Here is a 25,351-nt window from a genome sequence, read left to right on the forward strand (position 1 = left end):
TGAAGCATTTGGCACCTGCCTCTCTGGTGCTGACATCTGGCCAATAAATACTCTCCACAGCAATTGTGAATTTAAATTAATGAAACACTACCTCTTGACTCATAGTAAAATTCAGTTTTTGAATATCAATGCCATTACCATGTATTCTCAAAGCCCTCTCCTACTATGACAGTTCAAATGCCTGTCCTCTGATGAAAACCCACAGATTTTGGGGGGTTTGCATTTGCATACATTATGAAAATTTGTGGATGGAAATGGAAGGAGCTGCTCTGGGATCAGAGGTTAAATTCAGGCATCCCGTGTTTTTCTACAGACACCCAAATAGAGGTTCTTATGTGAGTGAAAGAAACTGATCTGAAGTCTGTTACAGCTAGGGTCACCAGTTTGTCTCCCCTGGTTTTCTTGCATGGTTCTTTCTCTGCAAGCTGAAGGTCAAATTGCCTTTTTGTCACAACAAAACAACTATCCCATTTTCACTACCTCAGTAATCTAAGTTGATTAGATTAGTTTGACTCCACCGGGGAGTCAAAAAGATGTTTGAGACTCACCCACACCAGGTATCTTCTCGAGAAGGATAGACGCACCTGGGGGTCTTGGAGATGGCTGATGTTCATTCGCCAGAGCCCCTTACCCACGGTTATAGATTTCTCCCAGACCAGGGACACAGTTACCATGTGGTGATCCGAGAAGTGCACTGCCTTGGTGGAATAGCTGTGCACCCTCAGGCCTGGGGAGAGCAGAAACATGTCAGGAGCCAGAGGAGCCAGAGGAACTCACAAACGTGTGCTGGGGAGGAGAGGCGCCCCCGGCGTCGCAGAGGGAGAAATCCTAGATGAGGGACCGCAGCAAAGTGCTGGAGCGATCCGGCCTTGGTTTGCTGCGGTCCTCAGCTCTTAAAGCACAGTTGAAATCTCCCCCCACGACGACGGGCATCGTGCAGTGTAACAGTGGTGGTAGTTTTGTGAAAAGGGAGACTCTCTCGGCCACGCTGGTGGGGCCGTACACGTTGATGACCCTGAGTGGGGAACCCCCGACCTCGAGATCGATGACAAGGATTCGCCCACTCTCCACATTTATTTTAACAAAGGGATTTTTCATCAACGTGCCGACCCCATCAGCTCTGGCGATGTTAGAGCCTGACCAGAGAGAGTCTCCCATTCCCGATTCTCTTGCCCCAGGCCTCCCCCAGTCTGTGGGAGGGCCTGAGAGGAGGCGGATGTTGTCATCCCCTTTAGAGAGTCCAGACCGGGGGCTGGCTGGTCCCTGATGGAGTGGGAGTGAAGCGTGTTGTTGTGTTGTAAGTTTTCTTTGTGGTGTACAGATTTCAGTGGTTGAGTTGCAGGTTTGGGAAGAGGATTAGGCCTGGCGAAAGATTTTGGATTATGAACCGTTTTTGTGTTTGATTGTATTGTTTGTCTTTTTGCATTGATTGAATGGCGAGCTATTGCTGGGTTTGGAGGCTGGCTGAATGTACCGTAAATCCTCAAATTGTGGCCGGGGTCTTTTATTTACTTCGGCTGCACAAAGCACAGGCCTTTATTTGGGGCAGGCTTGTATTCGAGGCAGGACATTATTTCTTATTAGGCTTCCGTTGTAGAATTTTATTCTTAGAAATAAAGTAAAAGGCTACACTTAAAGTGGGCCAATACTGTTCAACACTTCCTGTAACCGTTCAGAACTCAATTAGTGTAGGCTAATCAGGAACACCGTTTGGTAAGTCTTAGTGTCAGTCTTAACAGACTTAGTTTATTGCAAATATTCTCAAACACAATAAATCACATGCAAGTCCAGAATCCATAAAATAACAACTTGCCAGACACGCCTTCATGAACAATAACAAATTAGCGTAGATAACAGCAAGTTAAGAATATTTTTTTTCTAAAGTGCGTTTTATTGTGAGACATGCCTTTCATTTGGAGCAGCATACCGGTAGGCTGTCAAAAGATTTTCGCTTTGGTTTGGGATTTAATTTACTTTTGGACTGTTTGATTCTATTGCTAAATGTTGGGACTGATGGGCACTGAAATCTGGGGGGTATTTCATGGTTCACTGTTAAGTTTTATGTAGTTAAAAGAGTGTTGGGATTTCCACCTGTCTGTTTATTGCGAGCCAAGGCAGCCGCTTTCATTCATTCATTGAACGTGCGCTGTGCTGTAAATACATGGAAACCTTATTGTGTAGCCAAGTAGCCTATCCATCCATTATCTGAACCCGCTTATCCTGATCAGGGTCGCAGGGGGGTTGGAGCCTATCCCAGCATACACTGGGCGAAAGGCAGGAATACACCCTGGACAGGTCGCCAGTCCATCACAGGGCACACGCACCATTCACTCACACACTCATGCCCATGGGCAATTTAGACTCTCCAGTTGGCCTAACCAGCATGTCTTTGGACTGTGGGAGGAAACCGGAGTACCTGGAGGAAACCCACGCAGACACGGGGAGAACATGCAAACTCCGCACAGAGAGGCCCCGGCCGACGGGGATTCGAACCCAGGACCTCCTTGCTGTGAGGCGGCAGTGCTACCCACTGCACCATCCGTGCCACCCCAAGTAGCCTAAATTGAGTTAATTTTTAATTTTGCCTGATTTACTTTTTATTAAATTCGTAGGCTGGAATGCCTCGTGGCAACAATTGTGTTTAAATGTATACTGCTTCAGCCTTCGGCAAGCTACTCAGAAGGGGGCGGCAAGCGACTGGTAGCTTGAGAGCAACGTGTTGCAGACCCATGGTGTAGGATGACTTTTCATTGGCAACAGTATTAAACCAACCAACAATATAAAATATTAAGAAGAGCTCTTTTATTTCATTGAGTTAAATCCAAACAATGTCTTCTAGTGCTCATGGACTGATAGCCCTACTGGTAGGCAATATTACCCCGGCTTGTATTTGGGGGCCGGCCTTTATTTGTGCGAATCGACCACTCCCCCGGCTATTATCCGAGGCCCGGCTTCAAATAGAATCCCGGACACAATTTGAGGATTTACGGTATGCTGTAATTGTGCTGTTGCTGGTGATCTGATGCGCTTTCCTTTATGTTTTGGTTTTTGCCATGGCGTGATAGGGTTAGTGTCCGAGTCTGCTGATGAGGAGTCTGACCCCTCCACCACGATGGGGGTGTCGGAGTCAGGCTCCTCCTTTACTGGAGTGACGGTGGGTTGAGTGACATTGGTATTGGTTACCGGTATTGTGCTGCAGGGAAGGATTGGTAGTGTCTGTGTTGCGGGGAGTAAGCTGTCAGGCTGGGGCAGAGGGGGAGTGGATGTTCTAGTGCATGGTGTAGGGATAGGATGGGGTAGGGGTAGGGGTAGGGGTAGGGGTAGGGGAAGGGGTGGGGGGGCAGTCGATGACGATGGTGGGGGCGTGGTGCTCCGGGCCCTGCTCGCATGCAAGAGGGGGCAATCACGGAAGAGATGCCCCCTCACCCCGCAGAGATTACAGGGCCTCGGATCACAGCATGCCCTGGTCTCGTGCTTGCCGCCACACGACTTGCACTTGACCACTGTGCAGGCTGCAGTCAAGTGACCCAGTTCCTGCACAGCTTGGGCATGCCGTAATAAAACACCACGCCCCGGTGTCTCCCCAGCGTTATGGTGCTGGGGATGTGACATACCCCCCCAACTGCAGTGGGGTCAGGCTTGAGTTGGACCAGCCATTTCCTGGCCCCGGTCCAGACTCCGTCCTCATCCTGGACCCTCCTGGCTTCAGATTTAACTTTCCCATACCTGGCCAACCACATACTCACATCGTGGTCCTGTGATGGACTGGCGACCTGTCCAGGGTTTATTCCTGCCTTTCGCCCAATGTATGCTGGGATAGGCTCCAGCCCCCCTGCGACCCTGTTCAGGATAAGCGGGTTAAGATGATGGATGGATGGATGGACAGTGACCACTTTGCTTTCCGTGTTGGACAGGGGCTCGACTTGGAAGTTACTGAGGGGAGACCTGTCCTTCCCCTCTCTATAGAGGTTCCAGAACCTCTCCAGGACATTAGCGTTCTTGAAGCTGATTTCAAAAATATCAGCATTTCCTAGAACCTTCACCAGGCAGTTCAGGTCGCCTGGCACGAAGCCCATGGCTCGCTGAAGCACTGCCCGGCTAAACTCCAGGCAGGTCATACCTGTCACTCTCTTCTGGCCGTTATTTGGAGCAGCAGCATTGGTTCCCCCCCTAGTGGATGCTGGCTCAGTGGCGCCCTCTTCAGCTGCGCCGTTCACCTCTTGCTCCACCAGGGGGCCTACCCTGTCGCTGCTGCCCCCCTCTCCACTGTTCAGGAGGGTTAGCCGGATGGCATTGTGGCGCCGAACTCCTGGCTGGGCCGTCGTCGCCATTCCTGCTGGGGACCGGAGTCCAGCTGTAGGCAGAGAAAACAAAAACATGCCTGAGGGTTGATGGCCTGTCCCAGGGGGACTGAACTTGCAGGGGAGGCTGATGGTTCAGCTGCCCCTGCCGCTAGTGAACCTCCCTTCCGGTGGGGGGGCGCCAGGCGTTGGTCCGGTACACAGAAAACAGGTCCGGATCCAAAGGGCGCCGCCGTCTTCGGAGGGAGGTCCACGGATCCCCCTTTCTGCCTGCTCCACACGCCTCATCCTCCGGAGGGGCTCCGCTAGCTCTGCTGCAGGGCCTGAACACCAGAGGTAGATACAGAGGGAAAAACCGGCGAAGGCCCAGCAAGAGCTGGTGCAGGCCCGGAGAGAAACCCTTCCGGGCGTTCTCTCTGGGCAACTCTTGTACTCCCCTCTGGCTTTCGGCAGGAAAGCGTTCTGCAGCAGTGGCGCTCTTCCTCCGGATGGCGGGAGACTTCTGGCAGGGTGGCCTCAAGGCGTGTCTCTGCGTCCGCTGGATGGCTCTCGAGGATCCTCGTCGCTGCCTCAGTCCAAAGGTGGTGGAAACCTGGGCTTCCTGGCTGGCTCCCTGGATCCTCGAGGCTTCTCTGGTTCCGGGTCCCTCTGGTGGCAGGCTCTGGCAACGGCAGCTCCCCTTCGCTGTTCCGGGATCAGCTCCTTTGCTCCGCTCTCTCCAGCCACCTGCTTGGTTGTTTCCTCCCAACAGGCCCTGGGGTACCTGAAGGTCGGAGAGAGCCGCGGTCAGGCCACTCTACTCTCTCCTCACTCCAGGTACAGCTGTTTCGGGGGGGTCCATGAACTGCGAGCCCTCACCAGCCACGGTCAAGCCACGTACTGGGAACAAAACTCGCAGCCCGTCAGGTTAGGAGGAAAAACCAGGTGGAAAGAGAAGAGGAGCAAAGGAGCCAGGAAAGGGAGGGAGAAAAAAGGGAGTTTAGAAGGAACACTAAGCTCTGAGAAGCCTCTCGAGAAACAGCCGAAAACCCCCTGTCTACCACTAGCACGTGGTAGGCAACAGGTTAATTCGTGCTGAAGAGAAACCCGAGCAAAATGTAATGTAATGTAACCTTTCATCTAGCCTATGGAGACCCCTGGAGGATATCCATTGAAATACAAGTTTAAATCCATGCAGGTCACATGGTGGAGACAAAACTGCTCTGTAGTCATAGCTCACACGTATTGGGTTGACCAGATGTTACTCTAATTATAAATATAATAATACATGTAACGGAGCTTCAATTTATTTCTGTGGTCACTTGATCACAATATTTTGAAACATCAGTAATTTGAAAACTCGCTAAATCTCTAATCTGGCTGAGTATCGAGACCCGTAAGTATCAAATAACATTCACTTGTTCAATACTCACCTGGCTGCCTTGCCATACTCCCTCGTATGCCAGTGGTGTATCGGACTGCGACAACTATATCCCTTCTCGCCTATTTGCTGTGTTTTAACAATACCTCAAAAAAGTACTTCAGTTCAGAGACACAGGGGAATATGCATGACTGATATTGCATCGTGCCTAATAACATTTTAAACTGGAAGAACTGGCTTTCATGTTATGGCCAAGTCCATGAGCCGGTACCATGCCAACGAGTATGAGAAGGCTACCTTCTGGGTCTTGGCTGTTTATTTTCTCAAAATTCAGTTGTAGAAAGGAACTCTGTGATTCACAGCTGCTGCATATTCTTTGAAGACGTGCGCGCAATGAGGGAGAGCCTGAAGGGAGAACATTGAATTACGGTAGTTGAAGTTTTTCCTGAAGGAAAAGCACATAGACTGTATATGATTTTGCAGTTGATGTAGCTCGTTGTTATTAAACATCAGGTCTCTTTCATAATGAAAATTGTTTCATAATACATTCACAGTATATACATGTAGGTTTACCAGATTACATCTTTGTAAACGTTAACATTTGCTGTATGTTTTCAGGGTAGCGTGGCCGAGCGGTCTAAGGCGCTGGATTAAGGCTCCAGTCTCTTCGGGGGCGTGGGTTCGAATCCCACCGCTGCCAAACTTTTTTTTTTTTGCTTTGTTCTGGAAGATACTGAATTGTTGTTGAAATTTTTTTTTTTTGTGGAGCCAGCCGCGCCGTTCTCCTCTTAAACACCGCCCTCGACGCTAGAAGAGAGACAAAACTTTGGTCGAAAGAAAAGTTGATTTGATAGATGGTGAAAAAATATTGTAAGTGCAGGAGAAAAACCGAAAATTAAAATCACATTTTTGAAATTAAACAAAATTGAATTAAAAATACGGTCAGATACGACATGTTTTCAAACAATCTAATATTTTTTTGCTTTACCAAGTTATTATTTCTTAGTTTCAAGTTATTCATTTTCAGTTTCAACCTTTTTGTTCAACAACAAGTCTTTTTTTTTCCGTTTACAAATATAAAGTCCCTCCATCGAAAGACGCAAAACAGTGGATACGAGTGACTTACCCAGCCAGGCTTTATACCAGCGCCCTCTGGTGGATTATTATGCGAATTTATGGCTGCATGCATTGTGGGAACTTTATGTGCAGCTCCTCCCCACGTGTCTAGGCAGCAACATGGCAGCGACCTGATATTTCAGACGCCGCTAACCCATACACTGGCACGTTTCAGATGGAGGTTTCGGGTTGAAAGGGGCCACATAATCATAATAATAATCAAGGAGAAGGAAACAGATCACAGAAACTAAAGCAGGTATGGAAATCAACCGCTCAGGACTGCAACAAAATAGTGCGGGGTACAAATAAAGGCCTTAGAAAATGGGTGCAGTGTATTTTTCCCCTAAGAAATATACGGCGCTCTTCGTAGCTAGTAGCTAAAACTGTTAGCTGTCAGATGTCTCGTTAGCCAAAGTAGATGGCTCGTTTACAAATACTAAGCAAAAGTGAAATTCGCCATGCTTTATTTGGTGATTTGACTACATCTCAGAATTCGTCAAGCTATTCAGCGAGCTGCCCTTGTTTGATGTTTATGGTAGCTAACGTTATCTGGCTACATCATTAGCAGCAACCCAGCAGAAAGCTACGAAAGTGTGAACGACGGCTTGGTGCCTTGAAAGTTGTTAAGATGTCACTTACGAAATATTGGTTGCCACGCGTGGTTAAACAGCTTTATAGCTAATTAGTCTGCAACCTGTCTCACTAGCTGGAAATTTCTACCGTTGTATGTGACTTAGCCAGGTTGCTACCTGCTAACGAATAAATGTGTATGCAACGTTATCCAAACCGCAATGTTATCAGAAGCATGAATAGAGTATGGAGTTTCGAGCTAGCTAGGTCATTGTTTGCTCGTTGTCATATTTGGTTATTACACTGACAATTGTTGAAGCGTAGTTACACGTGGACGATAATATTGGGCCTAAACATGCAACGTTTATGCAGCGAGCTGTGAATTGTTGGAATGTCCTTATCTTCTACGAGCTAGGAATGAAGTTTTAATGGTTTTCATTTGATCCATCAGTCTGGTATTCAATATTTTCATCAGCTTATGTTACTTTATGCCATTGCTTGTTTCCGAAAATAATGTTACATTAAAGAGCGTTCAACGTCCACCACAGATGAGTTGCGGAAGGTTTATTTATCTGTAATGTTATATGTTCCTCTCGTCGGCCAGTTGTATATATAATAGTTGTAGATGCCCTGCGTTAAATAACTACTTTTTAACAGAACAAGGCTGATTCGGCCATTCTGAAGAATGCGTAATGGCCGCATCCCTATGTACGCTTGCGGTGGTTATGGAGACTGTGTGCCTCAGCAAATTCTTTAAACCCCCAGGTTTGAGCATCAGAGGCCTGCACCTCTGACTAGTTCACATTCGGTTCGCTCAATATGGCCAGTGGGGAGGACGATGACCCCATCATACAAGAGGTAGGCACCCATTCACCAACGCCTGAAATGGGGGGAGGAGTGTAGTTATGATGCAATGTTTGGTAATGTACCGACAGATCAAAACATCTGCTAAAAATGGGACCACTAGAACCACTAGAGCATCATTCTATAATCTTTGCATGAATTATCTAGTGGAAAATATAGGTGCATTTCAAGTGTACAAAAAATTAACACTATTACAAAGTTATATGGTTGATGGAATTAGTTAATGCCACTCTTGCTTGAGTTGTCATTTCCCCAAGGCATGATGCAATCTTCAAGTTGGTTGGAATGTGAACAACTACTCTCTTTAATTTAATCTGAAACATAGGGTGAATTTGTGTAACATGCTGCCATGTTTTGTTCATAACTTTACAATCATGTTTAGATCGATGTATACCTGGCCAAGAGCCTTGCAGACAAGCTCTACCTTTTCCAGGTAAGTTACACATTTGACATAACACAGCCATCATCCTGCTGTACTTCAGATGTAGACTGCATGCAGCTGTAGGAAGGACTAGCTTGTGAAGTGAATGCAGTTTGATGTGATCCACATTGCCCTGAGGCATGCTGGGAGAAATGCTATCCTCAACAGCAGTTTTGTGATTTTCATGACCAAATCTGATCCCCTGAAGTTTTCTCATTGAGTTTGCAATTGTTTTCATGTTTCCCCCAGTACCCAGTGCGTCCTGCTTTAATGACCTATGATGACGTCACTCATTTATCTGCCAAAATAAAACCGAAACAGCAGAAGGTAAGGTTCTGCGGCTTCAGTTTGTGAAAGTAATCTCAAATTAATGTTCTCATACTAATTGATTCACTGTAGTGTAACGAATATGCAACCTTAAGCTAATTTAATATTCGAAGTGTGATGATTTTTATTGCTGTAATTGATCTCCTTGTCATAATGACAATACAGTATATTGTATGTGACTGATGCCTCAAAAAAGCTCATTTCTGCCAAAGTGTCCTTGGAAAAGATATTAAGGATTTGTCTTCTTTTGAGAATGAAGTTCAGATGTATTCCTTTTTGAGCTCTATGCTTAGGATTCTTGATCTGAGATTTGCATGCTCACCATATTTGTTGTGAGCTATCTCAGGCATATGTTGCTTGGTCATAGTTTAGCATCTATGATGTGTTTAAGGAACACAAACGTCACACAGCTGCTTAGTCTGGTGCAATTTGCTAATTTAAGTGTGCCGCTTTGAGGTTTAGTAATTCCTTAATTTAAAACGGCATTTTACACACTAGCTACAGGTTCCTCTAACAGTCATGGGTATGTGATGCAGTGTTAACATCTTCCCACAAAAATACTAATATTCAGCTGAAAACCTTTTCGTGTTTCAATTTCCAATATTTGTTGTAATTGTGAATGTGATTCTGGAAATTTGTTAATCATGATCTGAACCCACTTATCCCTCTATAGGTGGAGCTTGAAATGGCAATTAACACCATGAGTCCCAATTACTGCCGCAGTAAGGGGGAGCAGATCGCTCTGAACGTGGATGGCACTGCTTCTGAAGATTCTAATACTTATTCAATGTACGTCCTTTGTATGAGAGAGGAGGTGGTTCTGTTAGTGGCAATTTCAGTATGGGTGCTGAGATTTTAATGTTCATGTCATCACATCATCTATCAGGAAAACTTTTTGTTCATCAGAGTTTTCTCACTCTCTTCTCTCTTTCTTCCCCAACACAGGAAGATGATGGATAAACAGAGTTTCACATCTATCCAGGCCACGACCAACACCTCCCGCTATGCAGCTGCTGTCTTCCGTAAAGGTATGGAGCATCTTTCTTTGTTGGAAGGGATGTGTATTGTTTTGCCTTCTGTGCATTCTGCCTTCTTCAGAATATTTTTTTCAACTCTGTCCCAGAACTCAATTCCAATGCAGTGTGGTTTTTATTGTGCAAATAATATGTATTTGGCGAATTCAGAGGAACAGGTCTTGCCATTTGTAGAATGAGGCCACTGGTAGTTTTGAGAAGTCTAGGGTGCGCATTGTGGTTGCGGACCAGGGCTAGGTGGGTGGGGGGTTGGGGGGGAGACTTTTGCTTTCATTGCCTTGACAGTCGCGGTTTTCCGTGTCGTTTACGTGTGACAATTTAAAACAAATCTCTTGTACATAAATTCTGTTATTTACTAACTTTGTTTTGCGGCAGTTCTGCTGATATTGTGGTGTCATCTCACGGTTCCATGTTGCCCCCCCGATATACCCATGGCTCAAAGAAAACCACAAGTCATCAATTTAGACTATTACTAAACGGCAGTAACATCAGCATCCACTGAACCCCAACACCAAACACTATAAATCTACGGTTTATACAATGCTGTTTCACCTCAGTGGTTTTGGAGCATTTCACTGAGGTGGCAGAATTGCAGGATGATGAGGCAGTGGGCTGTCAGCACTGCAAACACTGCTTTCCTTTGGGAGTCTGCTGAGGCACAGTAAAATACTCTGTGCTGTAAAACACCCTACACAGAATTTGAATATATGTTGTGTGCACTGTTCAACTCAGAAGGCTGGACAAATCAGTTTGCATGCATGTACTGAACGCTCCCAAATTGTATGGCAACCAGAAATGATATTATTTAAATGGTCACTCAACTTGGACCAATCTAGGCAGGGCCTACAACGTGTTCAGGGATGGAGAAGAATGTGAGGTGCATTTAAAATTCTAAAAGGCCATGTGCAGTCCTAAGAATGCTTACTGAAATGTTGATATGAGAGTAAAAGTGGTGTGTCTGGCTTGTTTTCAGGAGAGCTTCACCTCACCCCATTGCATGGGATCCTCCAGATGCGTCCCAGCTTCTCGTATTTGGACAAAGCCGACAGCAAACACCGCGAGAGGGAGGCCGCCAATGAAGGTGTCGGAAACAAACAGATTTTCTGCTTTCATGTAGAAGCTGTAGATGCATGTGATGGTAGAGCCTTGTTTTCAACCATTCGCAGTGATTTCTTCATTTGGAATAGGTTCCTGAAAGAGAATTGGTGGCAGTAGTGTAATTTTACTGTAATGGACCATACCAAACCAGTGTTAAAAAAAAAAAAAAAGAAGTAATTTTTGATGTCTGTTTGTTCTGGCAGGTGGAGACTCCTCTCAGGATGAGGCAGAAGATGATGTCAAGCAGATCACGGTAAGATAGCGGAGCTCACGTGTGCCTCCTTGCACATATCTTTCTGAAACGTAGCGTCTTGATTGGATCCCTGCGTGTGTGAAACTGAGGAGCATTGGCGCAGTAGTCTGAGCCGCGTCACGGTTTTGGCCCCGCCCAGGTGCGCTTCTCCCGGCCGGAGTCGGAGCAGGCCCGTCAGAGGCGCCAGCAGTCCTACGAGTTTATACAGAAGAGGCAGGCCGAGGAGCCCTGGGTCCACCTGCATTACCATGGCATGAAGGTGCGAGTCAGAGAGGGAGGGGAGGAACTGCCAAACACTGTGTGAAGCTTTGGGCTACCGCCCAATACTGCACGTATGATCCCGTTTAATGGAGCCCAATTGTTTAAAAAAATAATAAATAATAATTAAAAAAATCCCCCCAGTCTTAATTGTACAGTAGGTATACCAAGTAGTGACCAGTACAATCAGACTGAATGCGTACAAGTAAGAGAATACAGGAGAGTATGACATCCCATTGTGTTGCAATATAATGCCGGTGAGATTTTGAGGAAGTTTTCTCTACTTCAGTGAGAGAAAAGGGAAAATTATGTTAAGCATGTTCAGTTTTTAAACACCTGTTGCTCAAATGTTACACAAAGAGTAGTATTACGTTATACTGTACCCATTCAGGTGCCTGATTGCAGCCTACTAATTAGCCTATTAGCACTGCAAAGTGTGCCAGTGGAGGAAGGGCGCTGCTTGCAAGCATGCCAAGTCCTCACTGCTCTGCTTTTCTCTCCAGGATGGCCGCTCAGAGCACGAGAAACAGTATCTCTTCTGCCAGTCCATGGGTGCGAACGAGAATACCGAACTGGTGAAAACGCCCAGGTGGGTCCAGCTGGAGAGGGCATTGTGCGCCCATAGCTAGTGTACGGTGTGAGTCGGCAAGACACGGAAGGCTTTTCCATCATTACTTTATATTATTGGCATTTGAGACGCTTACCCAGAGCAATGTACAACAAAGCCCTGAAGGACCCATTTGAAGTTCAAAGAATACAACAAAGACAAGGATTTGGGCCTTGTAGATTAAGATGCCAATGGATTATATCTATAAAGCTGTTTTTCTCCATCCTGTAAATCTTAAACATGGGTCTGCTTTAGGTCATGCTTAATCTGAAATGAGCTCAAACAGAAGCAGCAGTGTGCATCTTCAGATCCACCTTGTTTTCTCTCGCAGGGAGTACTTGGCCATGCTTATGCCCCCTATAGCAGAGGAGAAGATGTGAGTACATCCATTCACGTCTCTTTACATACAGTTTTCTGTATCTTAGGTGAGTAATGCATGAACTTTTTCCCTTCTTCTCCTGTCTTTCCAGTGTGAAGCCGGTTGGTCCCAGTAATGTGCTGTCTATGGCCCAGCTGCGCACTCTGCCCCTGGGAGAGCAGGTCAGAACCCTCATGAAGAACGGTGAGCAGGACCGGTGGACCTTTTCAAACTGTTGGGTTTTCATAAATATAGTATTTGGTATTAGTACAGGATATATCTGTCTGAGCAGCAAACATGTTCTTGTCTGGTTTAAAAAATGGTCTGTGATTGAGGTATTAGGTGGCTCCTGTTAATATACTGGGTACTCCTTGTTGATGTGTGGTACTTGGTATGGTCTAGTGATGAGAGGCTGACAAATATGATTGGGAATTCCAAACTGCAAGACAAGCTGGGAGTTGGTCTGTTAAAAAGTCTACAGAGGCCCCCATTCTTCCTGTGTTGTGCCTACTGGGTGTTTTTCCCAGTTATCACATGAGATTAAAATATCCTGTTCCTGTTTTCCCAGTTAAAGTCATGCCCTTTGCCAACCTCATGGGGCTGCTGACCTCTGGCACAGACTCCACTGCAGTGTTGCGCTGTGTGCAGCAGGTGGCCATGCTGGTCCAGGGCAACTGGGTGGTCAAAAGGTGAGCTCAGCACGGCACTGAAATAAACACCTAATACACATCTAAGCAGAAGGGTGCAGTAATCCTTATGTGTTCCCTGTTTTAAAAAATGTTTTGATATCATTGTGAAGCTAATGTGAAATTGAACTTTCTTTTTGTCAACGCATTCTTACCTGTGATGTTTCTTGATAATTATAATGTGTATGTGTAGGTATTATGGGGTGAGACGGTCATGTTTGTTAGTATGTAGCTTCTTATGTCTTCTTTGACATTAGTGTCAGAAGGTGACGGGAGAAACCAACAGTCACAGCTGTTATTAGAATAAGCTCTTTCATCATGCTAGCATGGCTATCTGGGCAGTTCCTCTAACCTTTGTGGATTTGCAGCTGTTTGGGCACAGTTCAGTCTTGTGTCGTCATTAACAGTGCTCTTCTGTATCTACAGTGATGTGCTGTACCCCAAGAACAGCTACAGTGCACTCAGCGGCGTGCCAGCAGAAGTGCTCTGTCGAGGCAGGGACTACGTGGTGAGTGTCCGTCTCCAGGGCTCACCAGCCTTTTAGGCCTTGAATGAAACGCATGAGAACATGTAGCATATCCTGTAATCTGTGCCTATTGTACGAGTTATGAATGCACTCCCAGTTAAGGAATTCAAGTCTATCCAGTGCGGTTGCCAGATGATTATATTCTTGTCGAATGCTTTTTTATTCAAGGGTGTGGGTAAATATGAATCGTGTGCAAATTCGCAATGCTAATTGATGACGCATTCCTTTGGTTCTTAGATGTGGAGGTTCACCCAAGAGCGCGCTCTGTTGCGTAAAGAAATCGCAGCTGTTATCAAGGTTTGTGTATTTATGTTTGGTTGTTGCAGCACTCCAACTTGTCACAAGGTGTCAGCAAAAGCCTAAAGCGTTTGTCAAAATGTTCAAAGGCCAGTTTTGATTAAAATGTCAAGATCTCGGCCTGCTCTTGATTGAGAAGCGCTACAGGTATAGAAACCATAATCATTGATGAATAAGAAGGTGGCCGTCTACTAATTTTGAAAGCCAAATTAGTACATTAGTACACCTGTGAGTGGGCAGGGTAAACTGCAGTGGCATCCTTTTTGAAATGTGTGAAAGGAACCGTGCAGAGGCTGCCCACAGATTAAAGGGTGTCTTTGATTAATTGTCGTTGGTAAACCAAGCCCTTGATGTGGTAATAAAACCTGGTTTAGTGCAGTGCGTGTTATGGGCTGCGTCTGTGACTGCCTGTATATCATCATGGCGTCCTCTGGCTGTCTCTCTGACCTGGCCTCTCTGTGGCTGTCTCTCTGCCCTGGCCTCTCTGTGGCTGTCTCTCTGACCTGGCCTCTCTGTGGCTGTGTTCCTGCCCTGGCCCCTCTGTGGCTGTGTTCCTGACCTGGCCTCTCTATGGCTGTCTCTCCTCAGCTCCCTCCAGAGGATGTGAAGGACTTTCTGGAGCAGATGTCCGTGTCCCGGATAAACCGTGGCTGGGAGTTCCTCCTGCCCAGCGACACAGAGTTTGTCCGGAAGCATCCGGATGTGGCACAGAGACAGTACATGCTCTGGCTCGGCATTCAGGCCAAGTACGATCCAAACACCATCAACTTCCTGTGTTCTCATCCATTTATACAGTAATCACCAGCTTACAATCTGAAATGCTGTTCTCATGTTCTTAGTGCTTACGGCCCTGTACTGTTAAGTTGTTTGTAAAGTTGAGCGGTATTGTAGGCTGCATATGACGATGTTACATCCTTTTATCTGTCACAGATTGGAAAAGGTGTTCAATCTCTCCAAGGAAGACATGATTGCAAAAAAGCAGGATTCCCAAGCAGGTGAGCCTTCATAGTGACAGTTTACCACACGCACATTACACTCAGTGAGCAATTTGTTAGGCAGACCTGTACACCAGCTTATTACTCCAAATACTTAATAAGCCAATCATGTGGCAGCAACTAAATGCAAAAACGGATGCAGGTGTGGTCAAGAAGTTCAGCTGTTGTTCATACCAAATGTCAGAATTGGGAAGAAATGTGATCTAAGTGACTTTGACTGTGCAATGATTGTTGGTGCCAGACAGTTGTTTGAGTATCTCAGAAACTGCTGATCTCCAGGGATTTTCATGCACAACAGTCTAGAGTTTGCAGAGAATGGTGTGGAAAAACCAAAAACGTCCAGTGAGCAGCAGCCCTGCGGGCAAAAACGCCTTGTTAATGAGAGAGGTCAGAGGACAGTGGTATGCAGAAGGGCATCTCTGAACATACAACACCTCATACCTAAGTGGATAGGCTACAGCAGCCAAAGACCAATACGTCAAAAAAAAAAAAAGAAGTCTAATAAATACCAAGTAAAGGGCTCACTGAGTGTATATTTATGTGTGTTCCACTGCTAGTTAACTACTCATATTCAGTGTTGGACAGTTAAGATGGTATTTGCCATGTGGACTTTGGAGAGTTAAGATGGCGTCTGCCCTGTCCTGCAGCGGCGGTGCATGTGACTGGCGAGCAGAGGCTGAAGGCGGCCCGCGAGCAGGCCAGGGAGAACCAGGGCTCGCTGCAGAAGGACCTGGAGCAGCGGCGGCAGGGCGGGGCGAAGGCCGCCGGCGTGAGGGTGAAGGAGGAGCCGCTCAGCGATGCTGATGAGCCCATGGACACTTCTCTCCCCAACGGCTCGCTCAACGGCTACCAGGGCGCTGGCTCCCCCACGGACCCTCTCAACGGCCACAGCAGCCACGGCCCGTCCCCAGAGCTCCTGGACTTTGTGGGGGCCACCTTTCGCAAACACTTTGTGCTGACGCTGAGCGAGCTAAAGCGCCTTTTCAACCTGCACCTGGCCAGCCTGCCCCCTGGACACTGCCTGTTTGGGGGCATCTCGGACCGCCTGCTGCAGGACACCATACTACTCAGCCACTGCCGACAGATCCTGGTGCCTGTGAGTACTGCACGCCTAGTGTGGGAGTGCCGTGGGCCTGGAGGTCTGGAGCAATGGGCGGCGTTCAGTGGTTATATTGCCAAACTTTGCACAGATGTTTCTGACGCTTCCTTTTAATTGCTGATGCTTTGACAACAGCTATCCATTATTTCTTTCTTTCAATTAAGCCGGTTTGTTTTTTTTTTTGCATGCTTTTGTCTGTAATAACATCAGACAATGGTTTTATCACTGTTGCCTAAGACCAACCAGGAGGGGTAAAGATTCTGGAGTGAAAACATTGTGTTCTTTTACTAGCTACCTTTCATCTGTTGTTTACAACTGAACTGCAAATTGGCATGAATAGCCAGCTGTTTTATAGTACTTTTTATATTAACATCTAGTGATGTCTTTTGCCTGCCAACTGTACAATAATCTGTGACTAGGGCTGCATCTTTAGCCCAAAAATCATATTTGATATTTTGAGCAAATGTGTAGATTTGTTCAAACTATTTGAATTTTTAGATTTCAAGTCTAAAAATCAACATTGGTTGAGTAGGTTTAAGTGTTTTTTCCATTTGTATCCACAAAGAGGCAGTGGAATGCAGCAGAAAGTAAACCTTCACCAAAATGTATTGCAAACACTATGGATACAAACATTATTTTGTGCTATATTTTCAAAGACAAGATCATGGTAGGCTTCTCACATACGTTAATGATGAAGGACATGTTAAGTCCCCATGGCGATTGGGCTACATTCAGCGATACTATGGCAATGTGAATGTAAGGCTACTTTTATAGGCTAATGATAAACAAAGGCCTAGAACCAAACTAAACGTACACTAGAACCTACAGTACTTATGTTAATTTGTAAATGTGACTTGGTTCGATAGGTCTAGCCAACTAAAAACCATTTGCCAGGAATATAAGCCGATCAACATGTTCAGTGCTGAGCACTTTTTGTTGACAATATTCCCAGCTGTCTAGAAGACCTGTCCTTGTCAAACTGATGTCCCAGGAACACTTGGGTAGGCATGGGTAAGCTGGGCAAAGTGGGGGTATTTTGTGCTACCAAATGTCTTCAACCATTCATTATTGAGAATTCTTGCACCACCCTCTCCTTCGCTTGTGTGCAAAACGTGATACTCTTTTCTTTTTAAATACTGATTTTCCCTATAATCTTTGAAACCAGTATTGATAAGCAAATTTGAAATAGAATTTGATATTCAAATATAATGCAATGGCCTTACCTCTCTTGAAATTGCAGAGATGGTGCTGGAACCTTCCAGGTTCCTGCTAATTGGAATTGCACAATAACAGCCGATGAGTGGAAAAAGCTAACTAGGATTTGAACTCCATTTGAAGTTCTGTTGGCACAAAAACCTTTTGGTAACACGTCTGCTTTGTTTTTATGTATTGTTGTTCAGGCTCCCGAGCCCTTACTTGGTAATGGACCAGATACGGATCCACTTGCTGTCGCTGCTGTCTGCTGGAATGTGTGGAATGCAGACTGCTATCATTCTCTGTTTCTTTGCAGATTTTGGATGTGCTGCATCTTCTTTGCCATCTAAAAAAAAACTGTGGTCTGTGTTGACACTTCTGAATTTCACCCTGCCTTTGGCTGCTGATTGAAATGGATCTGGGGATGCCTGATTGTAAATGATTAATCTAGGGACCTGAACACTGTTGTTGCTGCTACAAGTTCATGGCATGTCTGAATGCTCATGGTTGATCTCTATTTCTTTAGTATTACTGTATTGTAGCAGAGTTGTTGAACCATATGGATTTACCTGGGCAGTATTGATTTGTTGGACAATATGAGTTCTGAGGGAAAATATTTTTAGCTGCATTGGCTAGATGGGTGTCTGAATTGTCATGACAAAGAACCATTCCCACCCACACATTTCCTCCCTTGCTTGGCAGGAAATTGATTAAATGGCTGGCTGGCTACATTTGCAACAGTGACTTTGGCCCTTTTTCTTATCGCTGTGGTCTGTTGACTCCTATGCATAGTTGCATACATTTGAATTTCACTCTTCATAGTCTGGCGCATCTGTCTGGCATCCACATGACTGCAGTTTATGGAAAGTGAATGCCCAAGTGTGACTTTCACTCTTCTCCCAGGAAGCTAGGAAGGGTTCATATTGGGCTCTTGTCCCTCTGGCTGGACATTTGTCCTCGGCTTAGCCATATATCTATCTCCAAAGCAGTAATTAATTGTGGATGGACCAACAAACTAAAATGAAGCCTTTTCACCATCTGCAGTACAAACCAAACCATTCTGTAGGAATGGAGTGTTCCTTAATGATAAAGTGAATGGGATCAGTTTAAAAAAAATTCCTGAGAAGGCAGCACCTTTTTTTCAGGCCACTTGCTTGTATTTTTAGAGGCTGTGAATGAGGGCAGCACATCCTGAATACTGGAACATGATGTGAGAGTGCTCCTCCACCTTCTGCCATTTAATGCATCTACTGTCTGTCCCTGTAACCACAGGGATTTTTGCAGTGTCATAATAGTAATTAACTTGCATTAATAGATGGCCTGTCACATTTCAGTCTTTGAAACCTATTGTTTTTTCTGTGTACAAGATGCAGAATCTTTGCATCCAGATATACAGTGAGCACCATAATGAATTGCACAGTGACAGAATTATTTTGTTATTTTGGTTCTGTACTCTAGCACTTTGAGTTTGAAAGGATACAATGTGGTTGAAGTGCAGACTGTCTGCTTTGATTTGCGGGTATTTTCATCCATATTGGATGAACCGTTTAGCAATGACAGCACCTTTTGTACATGGTCCCCCGTCCCCCCCCACCCCCATTTTAAGGTCTGTTGAATTGGCTTCACAGATGTTTTGTTGGGCCGATGTATTCATTTGTGTTGCTAGTGAATGCAGAAGAGAGCTGTTGATGTCTCCTCTTTGGAGATTGTTGTTGGGGTGTGACAACATAAGGAAGACCACCGTGTTGATGCGAACAGATTTGTTTTTAAATAGCTCAAATCTCTTAAAACAAGTCATTTGCGAGAAACTTGCCGCATTCTCCAGTTATTTTATTTTGAGTTTTTTCTTGGTTAGGAACAACATATGAGTGGGTATGACCTGTCGTACGAATTATGTGAACAATGCATTCCATTCATTTCCCACTCCTGTGTGCATGTCAACGCCACTTGCTTGGCACGCGGGACTAGAGGATCAAACTTTCAAACATTGCAGATCAGATATGAATCGAGACTGCAACTGCATTGCTTATTTCTCGCATTTTCAGAAACGTTTTAATGGACTGTTCAGGAGGAATAAGGGGAAGTTTATCAATGGTCCGCCATATTATGTTTTGGTAAAACCAAATGAACCGCAGTCCACTCAATCAGGTACCAACTATGTGGTTGACATCCCATGTTAATCCCATCAGCCATCTATCCCACCAAACCCACCTACAGTACTTTATATACTGCTTCATAATGGACATCTTATCTTCTTTGGGGCACTTGTCTGAAGTTGGGGCTCATGGGAAGGTCCGTTTGTTGAATCCATTGTGGCATACACGTATGAGCCCTTTGTACGGAAAAAGTTAGAGACATGTATGATAAGAATACCAAAATGTTCTTGCATGAGGCCCATTGTAATGTAAAGCCATGGGGGACATGGTTGCACTAGTTTTTGTTGCCCTGGCTTTATTCCAATTGACCTGAGAGCCAGAAATGGCCGGGAACAGTGTAAACCTTATTTCCTACTTGCCTGTTCTTGACTGCTGAGACTAATCTAGCACAGTCACTGATTTAATGCTGGAGGAATGAAGCAGCAGTGAATGCAGACACACCCCTGTGTCACGCTCGAGGATTTCAGCCTCAGCTTAGCGCTTGGCTGCTGTCCAGCAGCCCTCCACAGGCCTGTCTGTTTCTGAGGGCCCAGGGGTGTGAGATCAGTGTGTCCTCAGAGGGAAGCAGGTGAAGTGTGACGTCCTGCCCGGGCCTGCCTTCTCAGGTTCACTCTAGATCTCTCTGGGTGATTACAGTAGTCTGGGAACAAGATGTTACAGGTCAAAAGTTTGTCCTCCATATACATGGTTTATCGCATGTTGTGCATGCGATATGGTATTGTTGTGGTACAATGTGGTACTTCTGAGCCCTTATTATTGCAATGCACAGGCTCAGATCTTTTATTAAAGCAGATTTTCATACATTTTGGTTTCACCATATAACTACAGTACATTTTATATGTATTCCTCCATTGTTTTCTCTGCATTAACATGGTTGTGATGAATTGGCATATTTTAATTGCTGTCTTCTGTTTTCTGTTTGACTGCAGTGAATATATCCACAATGTGGATGTCCCTTTAAAATGGCTTGCAGTGCTGTGATTCGCAGACGTTATGAGGCTAGGCGTGGAAGTGGTGCTTTCGGTGTCCGTTTTCTCCCGAAGTCAGTGATCAGGAATGTTTAGTCTCTTCATTCAGCAGAGGGAATGATGCAACAGCGGAGCAACACGTCCTCCTGCTGTACAGAATTCCCACCCATAATTGAGTCCAGAGAAATGGCTAGTTTGCGTTTTTGCTCCTTACGCTCATTTAGTAAAAATAACTGCTGTAGTTGTGTTAGTCTGCAACATTCAACACATGCTGTTCCACTTAAGAATTGGCATCTCGTGGACAGATAGTCTAACCATATGCTGCATCTACAGTAGGGCAGATTTCACAGCATTTTGGCATGCTTCCAGCAGTTACTCATTAACTAAATGGCCAGGGGTTATTTAGCAATTTACTGCTTTATTTTTAAACCTAAACCTAAACATAAAATGCTTTACTGCCTGGCTTCCTCGTTATCTCGTGTGTGTAAACTGTGTGTGTAAAGGGCATATGCAGGATCTGATTTTGGTCCAGGTTTAGCATGTAATCCCCTTCTGGGGAGGGTTATTGGATCTGGCGAGTAGGGCAGGAAACTAGGTGTTGTATAATGGTCATTATTGGTTGAGAAGACAAAGCCTATTACTGGCTGAAGTCAGCAGAGTTTCGTGGAATGAAGAGCATGATTAGCTGTGCTTCTCACTCAAGTCCAGTGCCCCATGTTGGTGCAGGAAAGGAGAAATGAGACTAAATGGAGTCATAATACGTCCACCATTGAAGTAATTGAATTATAAACGTATGGTTTGGGAAATGGGTTTGTTCTAACGTCAGCCTATGTGGAATTGAAAGCTGCTATTACCACTTCACCCTTTATCTCAGTTTGACTACCTGGTACTTGTTCCTGGCTTGCTGTGAATTATTGGTATTAATGGATTTGACCCTTTTCTCTGCTTAAATTCTCTTGCATCCTTTGCTCCCTCATAGATGACTCCAAAGTAGAGAGCATCTCCCCGTGTCTGATCCACCACAGGCATTGGGCAGATTTGTTAATCTCACACACACTCAGAGTATGCTGGGTCAGGACTCACCAGCTCCAGCTGAGGTGCCTGAGCTTCCTGTTTTGCTTTCCTGTTTTATGTAGTCGCCAGGAACATCCGCAGCCGTTTCCCTCCTCCTTCACAAACTGCAAAACACAGTAACGTCAAGAAGCAGTTCTTACACAGGGCTTTATTCGAAGTGCTACCGACCACACGTTACCCGTCAGTCATAGCTTTTCTTGTTTTGAATGCCATTTCTATCACGTTGGTCTTTCACCGCCTCCTTACCCCCAGTCCTCTCTCTCTCCCCCTAGTTTCCCGCTCAGAGCTCGGCTGCAGCGGATGAACAGAAGGTCTTTGCGGTGTGGGAAACGGGAGAAACGTTCGACAAGGTGAGATGGGCCTCTTCTGCTCTGTGTGAAGTGCAGTGTGATTTATTATGGTTTTAATATGAATCTGCATCCATCACTTGTCGAGGCCAGGGGCTTCATCTCGCAGATCGATCGGTCCGCACGTTGAATCTGCATGCCTGCACTTGTTCTTATCTGTGTTTTGTACTTGCGTGCCTATCTGTGCTGGTGTTCTGAGCCTGTGTGCGCCTGCTCTCAGCATCGGCAGATCCTGTTTGAAATCTTCATGAAGAACTACCGCGTCAGGAGGAGTGCCATCCAGACCCGGCTTTCTCAGGAGCTGGGGGACGCGGTCACCAAGACTGACATTGACAGGCTGCTTAAGGTGCCCCGGCTTTCGAAGGCTGTTTATATATCCTGAATAACTGCTGTGTTTGGAGCAGATATGGCCGTTCTTCTTGTGCTAACGGTCGGTTGTTCTTCCAGGAATGCTGTATGTGCTCTGGGTCGATGTGGTACCTGAAGGGCACGGTGCAGTCGTGACAGTGAAGGGTGGCCCCATCGTCCAATCATCTCTTGTAGGGCTTTGTGGGAGGGCTCTACACCAGGAGGGGAAGCGGTGGCATTGGACAAAGCGCTGCCCTCCTGCCTCCGGCTTGAAGAGCTGGGTCTGGAGGCGAGGATGCCAAGCTTTCTGCCCCAGACCATATGCCATTGTTCATTCACCTCAAGTCATAACAGAGCTAAGGCAAAGCAGGAAAAAAAAAAACGGTATAACCTTCGAGTTATCTTGCATAGTCACAAAAAAGGGCTGGAGGATTAAATCTGGTTGGAGCATATGTGTATATACTGTATTTGAAAATATTTTGAGACAAATGTATGCAGTCCAGGTGTTTGAATTCAGAAAGCAATGCTTCTTAATTATGTTTATTTAATATCTCTCAAGATTATACATGAGAAATGGGAAATGGTATAGACCAAAAATAAGAAGTGTAGTTTATAATTTAGATTTTATCCTGATTGTGGCCTTTTGGGGAAAAAGTCTGGTTTTTACGGTTTCCCAGTAGATTTGCTGAGGGTATTTGCCTTTGCCTCTGTCTTTGGCCTTAAGATGACCACCTCACCAGAGGCGGGTTCACAGTTGAGGCAGTTTTCTGAATCCGTGGTCGTTTCTCGTTCTCACACGTGGGCTTGGGGAAGAACGTGGTCTAAGAACAGGAAGCAGCATGTGTGATCTCAGCTAAACTCCTTGTCACTTTGCACAAATATGCAAATCAGGACAAAATGTACCACTTATTGAAAAGGGCAAAGTAGAAATATTTTGTTTTGAGTCTGACTCCAGATTGATGCGAAGCACTTAAAAAAACGGTGCACATCGATTTTCAGGCATAACATCTAAATTATCCATATTTATGTAGATTTAATTACAATCATTTAATCCACTGATCCAGTATCCACTTTGATAGTTTGGTGACTCTTCATACTAAATATGATAAATGGAAAAGTGAGCAGTTAGACCAAAGTTAAGTGGTGTGACCTCGGTGTGTGCATTGCGATGTCCTATAATTTCATTTTCATCTGCAAAGAAATATTTCATTGAAATATGTCACACGGTTCAATGTGGTGTAATACTTTGGTTGGTAACATGCATATTTTGATGTTTTTGTTCCTCTTTCATATGATGCTCCTTCAATTAAGTAAAATTCTCTTGCAAGAAGTCCAGAAACTCCCTTTCTGTAGATTTGGTATTCCTTTTGGGATATTGAAACATTCAAATGTTTACTGGAAGAGTAAAACCTTAACAATCTTTTGGTATACCTTAAATGGACAGTTAATTCAGTAGTATTTTTAAAAAATATTGTTTTGGTGCTTGTTTTGATTGACATGAACAGTTTTTTTTGTGTGGTGGATATTTTCGATATTTACAGTAGCTCGGCAGTGGATGGTGTAGAGACGTCATGGCTTCTGTGGTCTAAAGCACGTCATTTCTCTTGAAGTAAGCAGCTTGTATGGCGAGGTTGTGCTTCAAAAATGCATACGCTTAATTTTTATTTGGAACCATTTCCTATGAAGTATGCAACCTGAGATGTATGCATTCAAGAAAAAAAGCGCTGACAGTATGAAATTTAATTGCGTTATAACTGGATAAAACACTAAAAATATGAATCTCTTCATATGAACAGCCTCAGGAAACATGACATTCACGTGCAAGTTATGTTAGAGCTACTTTAAATGTATTTTCTTGCTTCAGACCGCAAACCCCCTGAAATCTACATACCAGCCGCATTAAAACTGACGGATGTTCAGAAACTGTAAATATCTTAAAACCTGACTGAGTCAATCGAAAACATACACTAAAACTCCATCTACAACTCCAACCAGACTAAGAGCAGTGAATTTGGTTGTCATCGTCCATAGTTTTTCCACCAAACACATGAACATGTAGCATGATCACCGCTTTGTTTTTATCATGCCACGATTGTTACGGAGCTGCTTCCCCTGTCAGTGTTTTGGGTCTGGTACCTCCGGTAAGCAGAACACGGTTGAGCACTGTTTTTGTCCTTTTTCCCACCTGTGTTAACCACCCAATGTCTTTACGTTGGTGGAAATGTAAAAACCAAAATGAGTCGGGCCTTAACAAGGATGGTGTCCTTAATGGAGGAAAGTACTGGAAGGCTGTTGCGCATGTTCATTTTATAGTCGTGCGGGAATAATGTGACTATGGCAATCAAAAGTACAACATTGCTACTTTGCATTATGCTGGAGTTGCCCATGTTGTGGAGTGAGGGTGCATTCTGGCTGGTTAAGTGCATGCAGAATAATTGAAATCTTCATCAAGTTTAACACAAGTCACTTACCTCAAGACCGAAACAAGCCACCATATGTAATACTCTGAAGTTTTTTTAGTTTGTTTGCATTAAAACACAAGCTGGGCCTGGAACACTTAATTATAAAGTGTATCAAAAGCTTTGGTAAACATTCTTCAATGTGTTCACTATGTCCTCAACAATACCCATAAGTTTTCAGAGTGTTTCAGGTAAATAAATAAATCTCCCCAGATATCTTTAGATGATGCAGTAAGATGTGGTGCAGAATTTCAACATGGATAGCCTACAGATCAGCATTTCTGTCTTTCACCCAGTGAATGTTATTCCATTCAATAAAGCACTGCAATAACATCTGTCACTGCTCCCTTTATTTGTTGTATTATGAATTGTGAAATGAGCCTTCTGAATTTGTCGAAAGTTTGTCTCAGTCTAAAGTTGGCATACGCCTGCGGTAGCTAAGCATTTGTTGCCGTGTTACTTTTCGGCTTAAAAAAAAGAAAAAGTGTGGGTTTCTAGATTTCCTGTGAGTTTTCTGCAGTGGACCTACCAGGGCATGTCCTATCAGAAGAGTTTACATTTTCAATCGGAAAGAACATTCTAACATTTTGTATGGCATTTTATTGAGAAGGGCTATGTGATGCTTGCGTTAAATT

At 44.8% G+C, this 25,351-nt stretch overlaps 1 protein-coding gene and 1 non-coding gene across 2 annotated transcripts; both read left to right on the forward strand.

The window, feature by feature from the left end:
- The first annotated feature begins 6,279 nt into the window (after window positions 1–6,279).
- trnal-aag (transfer RNA leucine (anticodon AAG)) lies at window positions 6,280–6,361 on the forward strand. The gene has a single exon. It is a non-coding gene; the product is annotated as a tRNA-Leu (tRNA).
- A 499-nt stretch (window positions 6,362–6,860) lies between these two features.
- Window positions 6,861–25,047, forward strand: polr3e (polymerase (RNA) III (DNA directed) polypeptide E). Its single transcript, XM_061232299.1, has 21 exons — window positions 6,861–7,033; window positions 8,113–8,205; window positions 8,594–8,644; window positions 8,882–8,959; window positions 9,633–9,748; window positions 9,905–9,987; window positions 10,967–11,074; window positions 11,295–11,344; window positions 11,484–11,603; window positions 12,106–12,191; window positions 12,541–12,585; window positions 12,680–12,771; window positions 13,136–13,256; window positions 13,680–13,761; window positions 14,017–14,076; window positions 14,665–14,822; window positions 15,007–15,071; window positions 15,719–16,167; window positions 21,835–21,912; window positions 22,130–22,255; window positions 22,357–25,047. Exons 2-21 carry the CDS (start codon window positions 8,167–8,169, stop codon window positions 22,411–22,413), a joined length of 2,064 nt encoding a protein of 687 aa, XP_061088283.1. The 5' UTR covers window positions 6,861–7,033; window positions 8,113–8,166; the 3' UTR covers window positions 22,414–25,047.
- The last annotated feature ends 304 nt before the right edge of the window (window positions 25,048–25,351 follow it).

Source organism: Conger conger, chromosome 2, assembly GCF_963514075.1.
Source record: "Conger conger chromosome 2, fConCon1.1, whole genome shotgun sequence".
In the NCBI taxonomy this organism is placed as follows: Eukaryota; Metazoa; Chordata; class Actinopteri; order Anguilliformes; family Congridae; genus Conger; species Conger conger.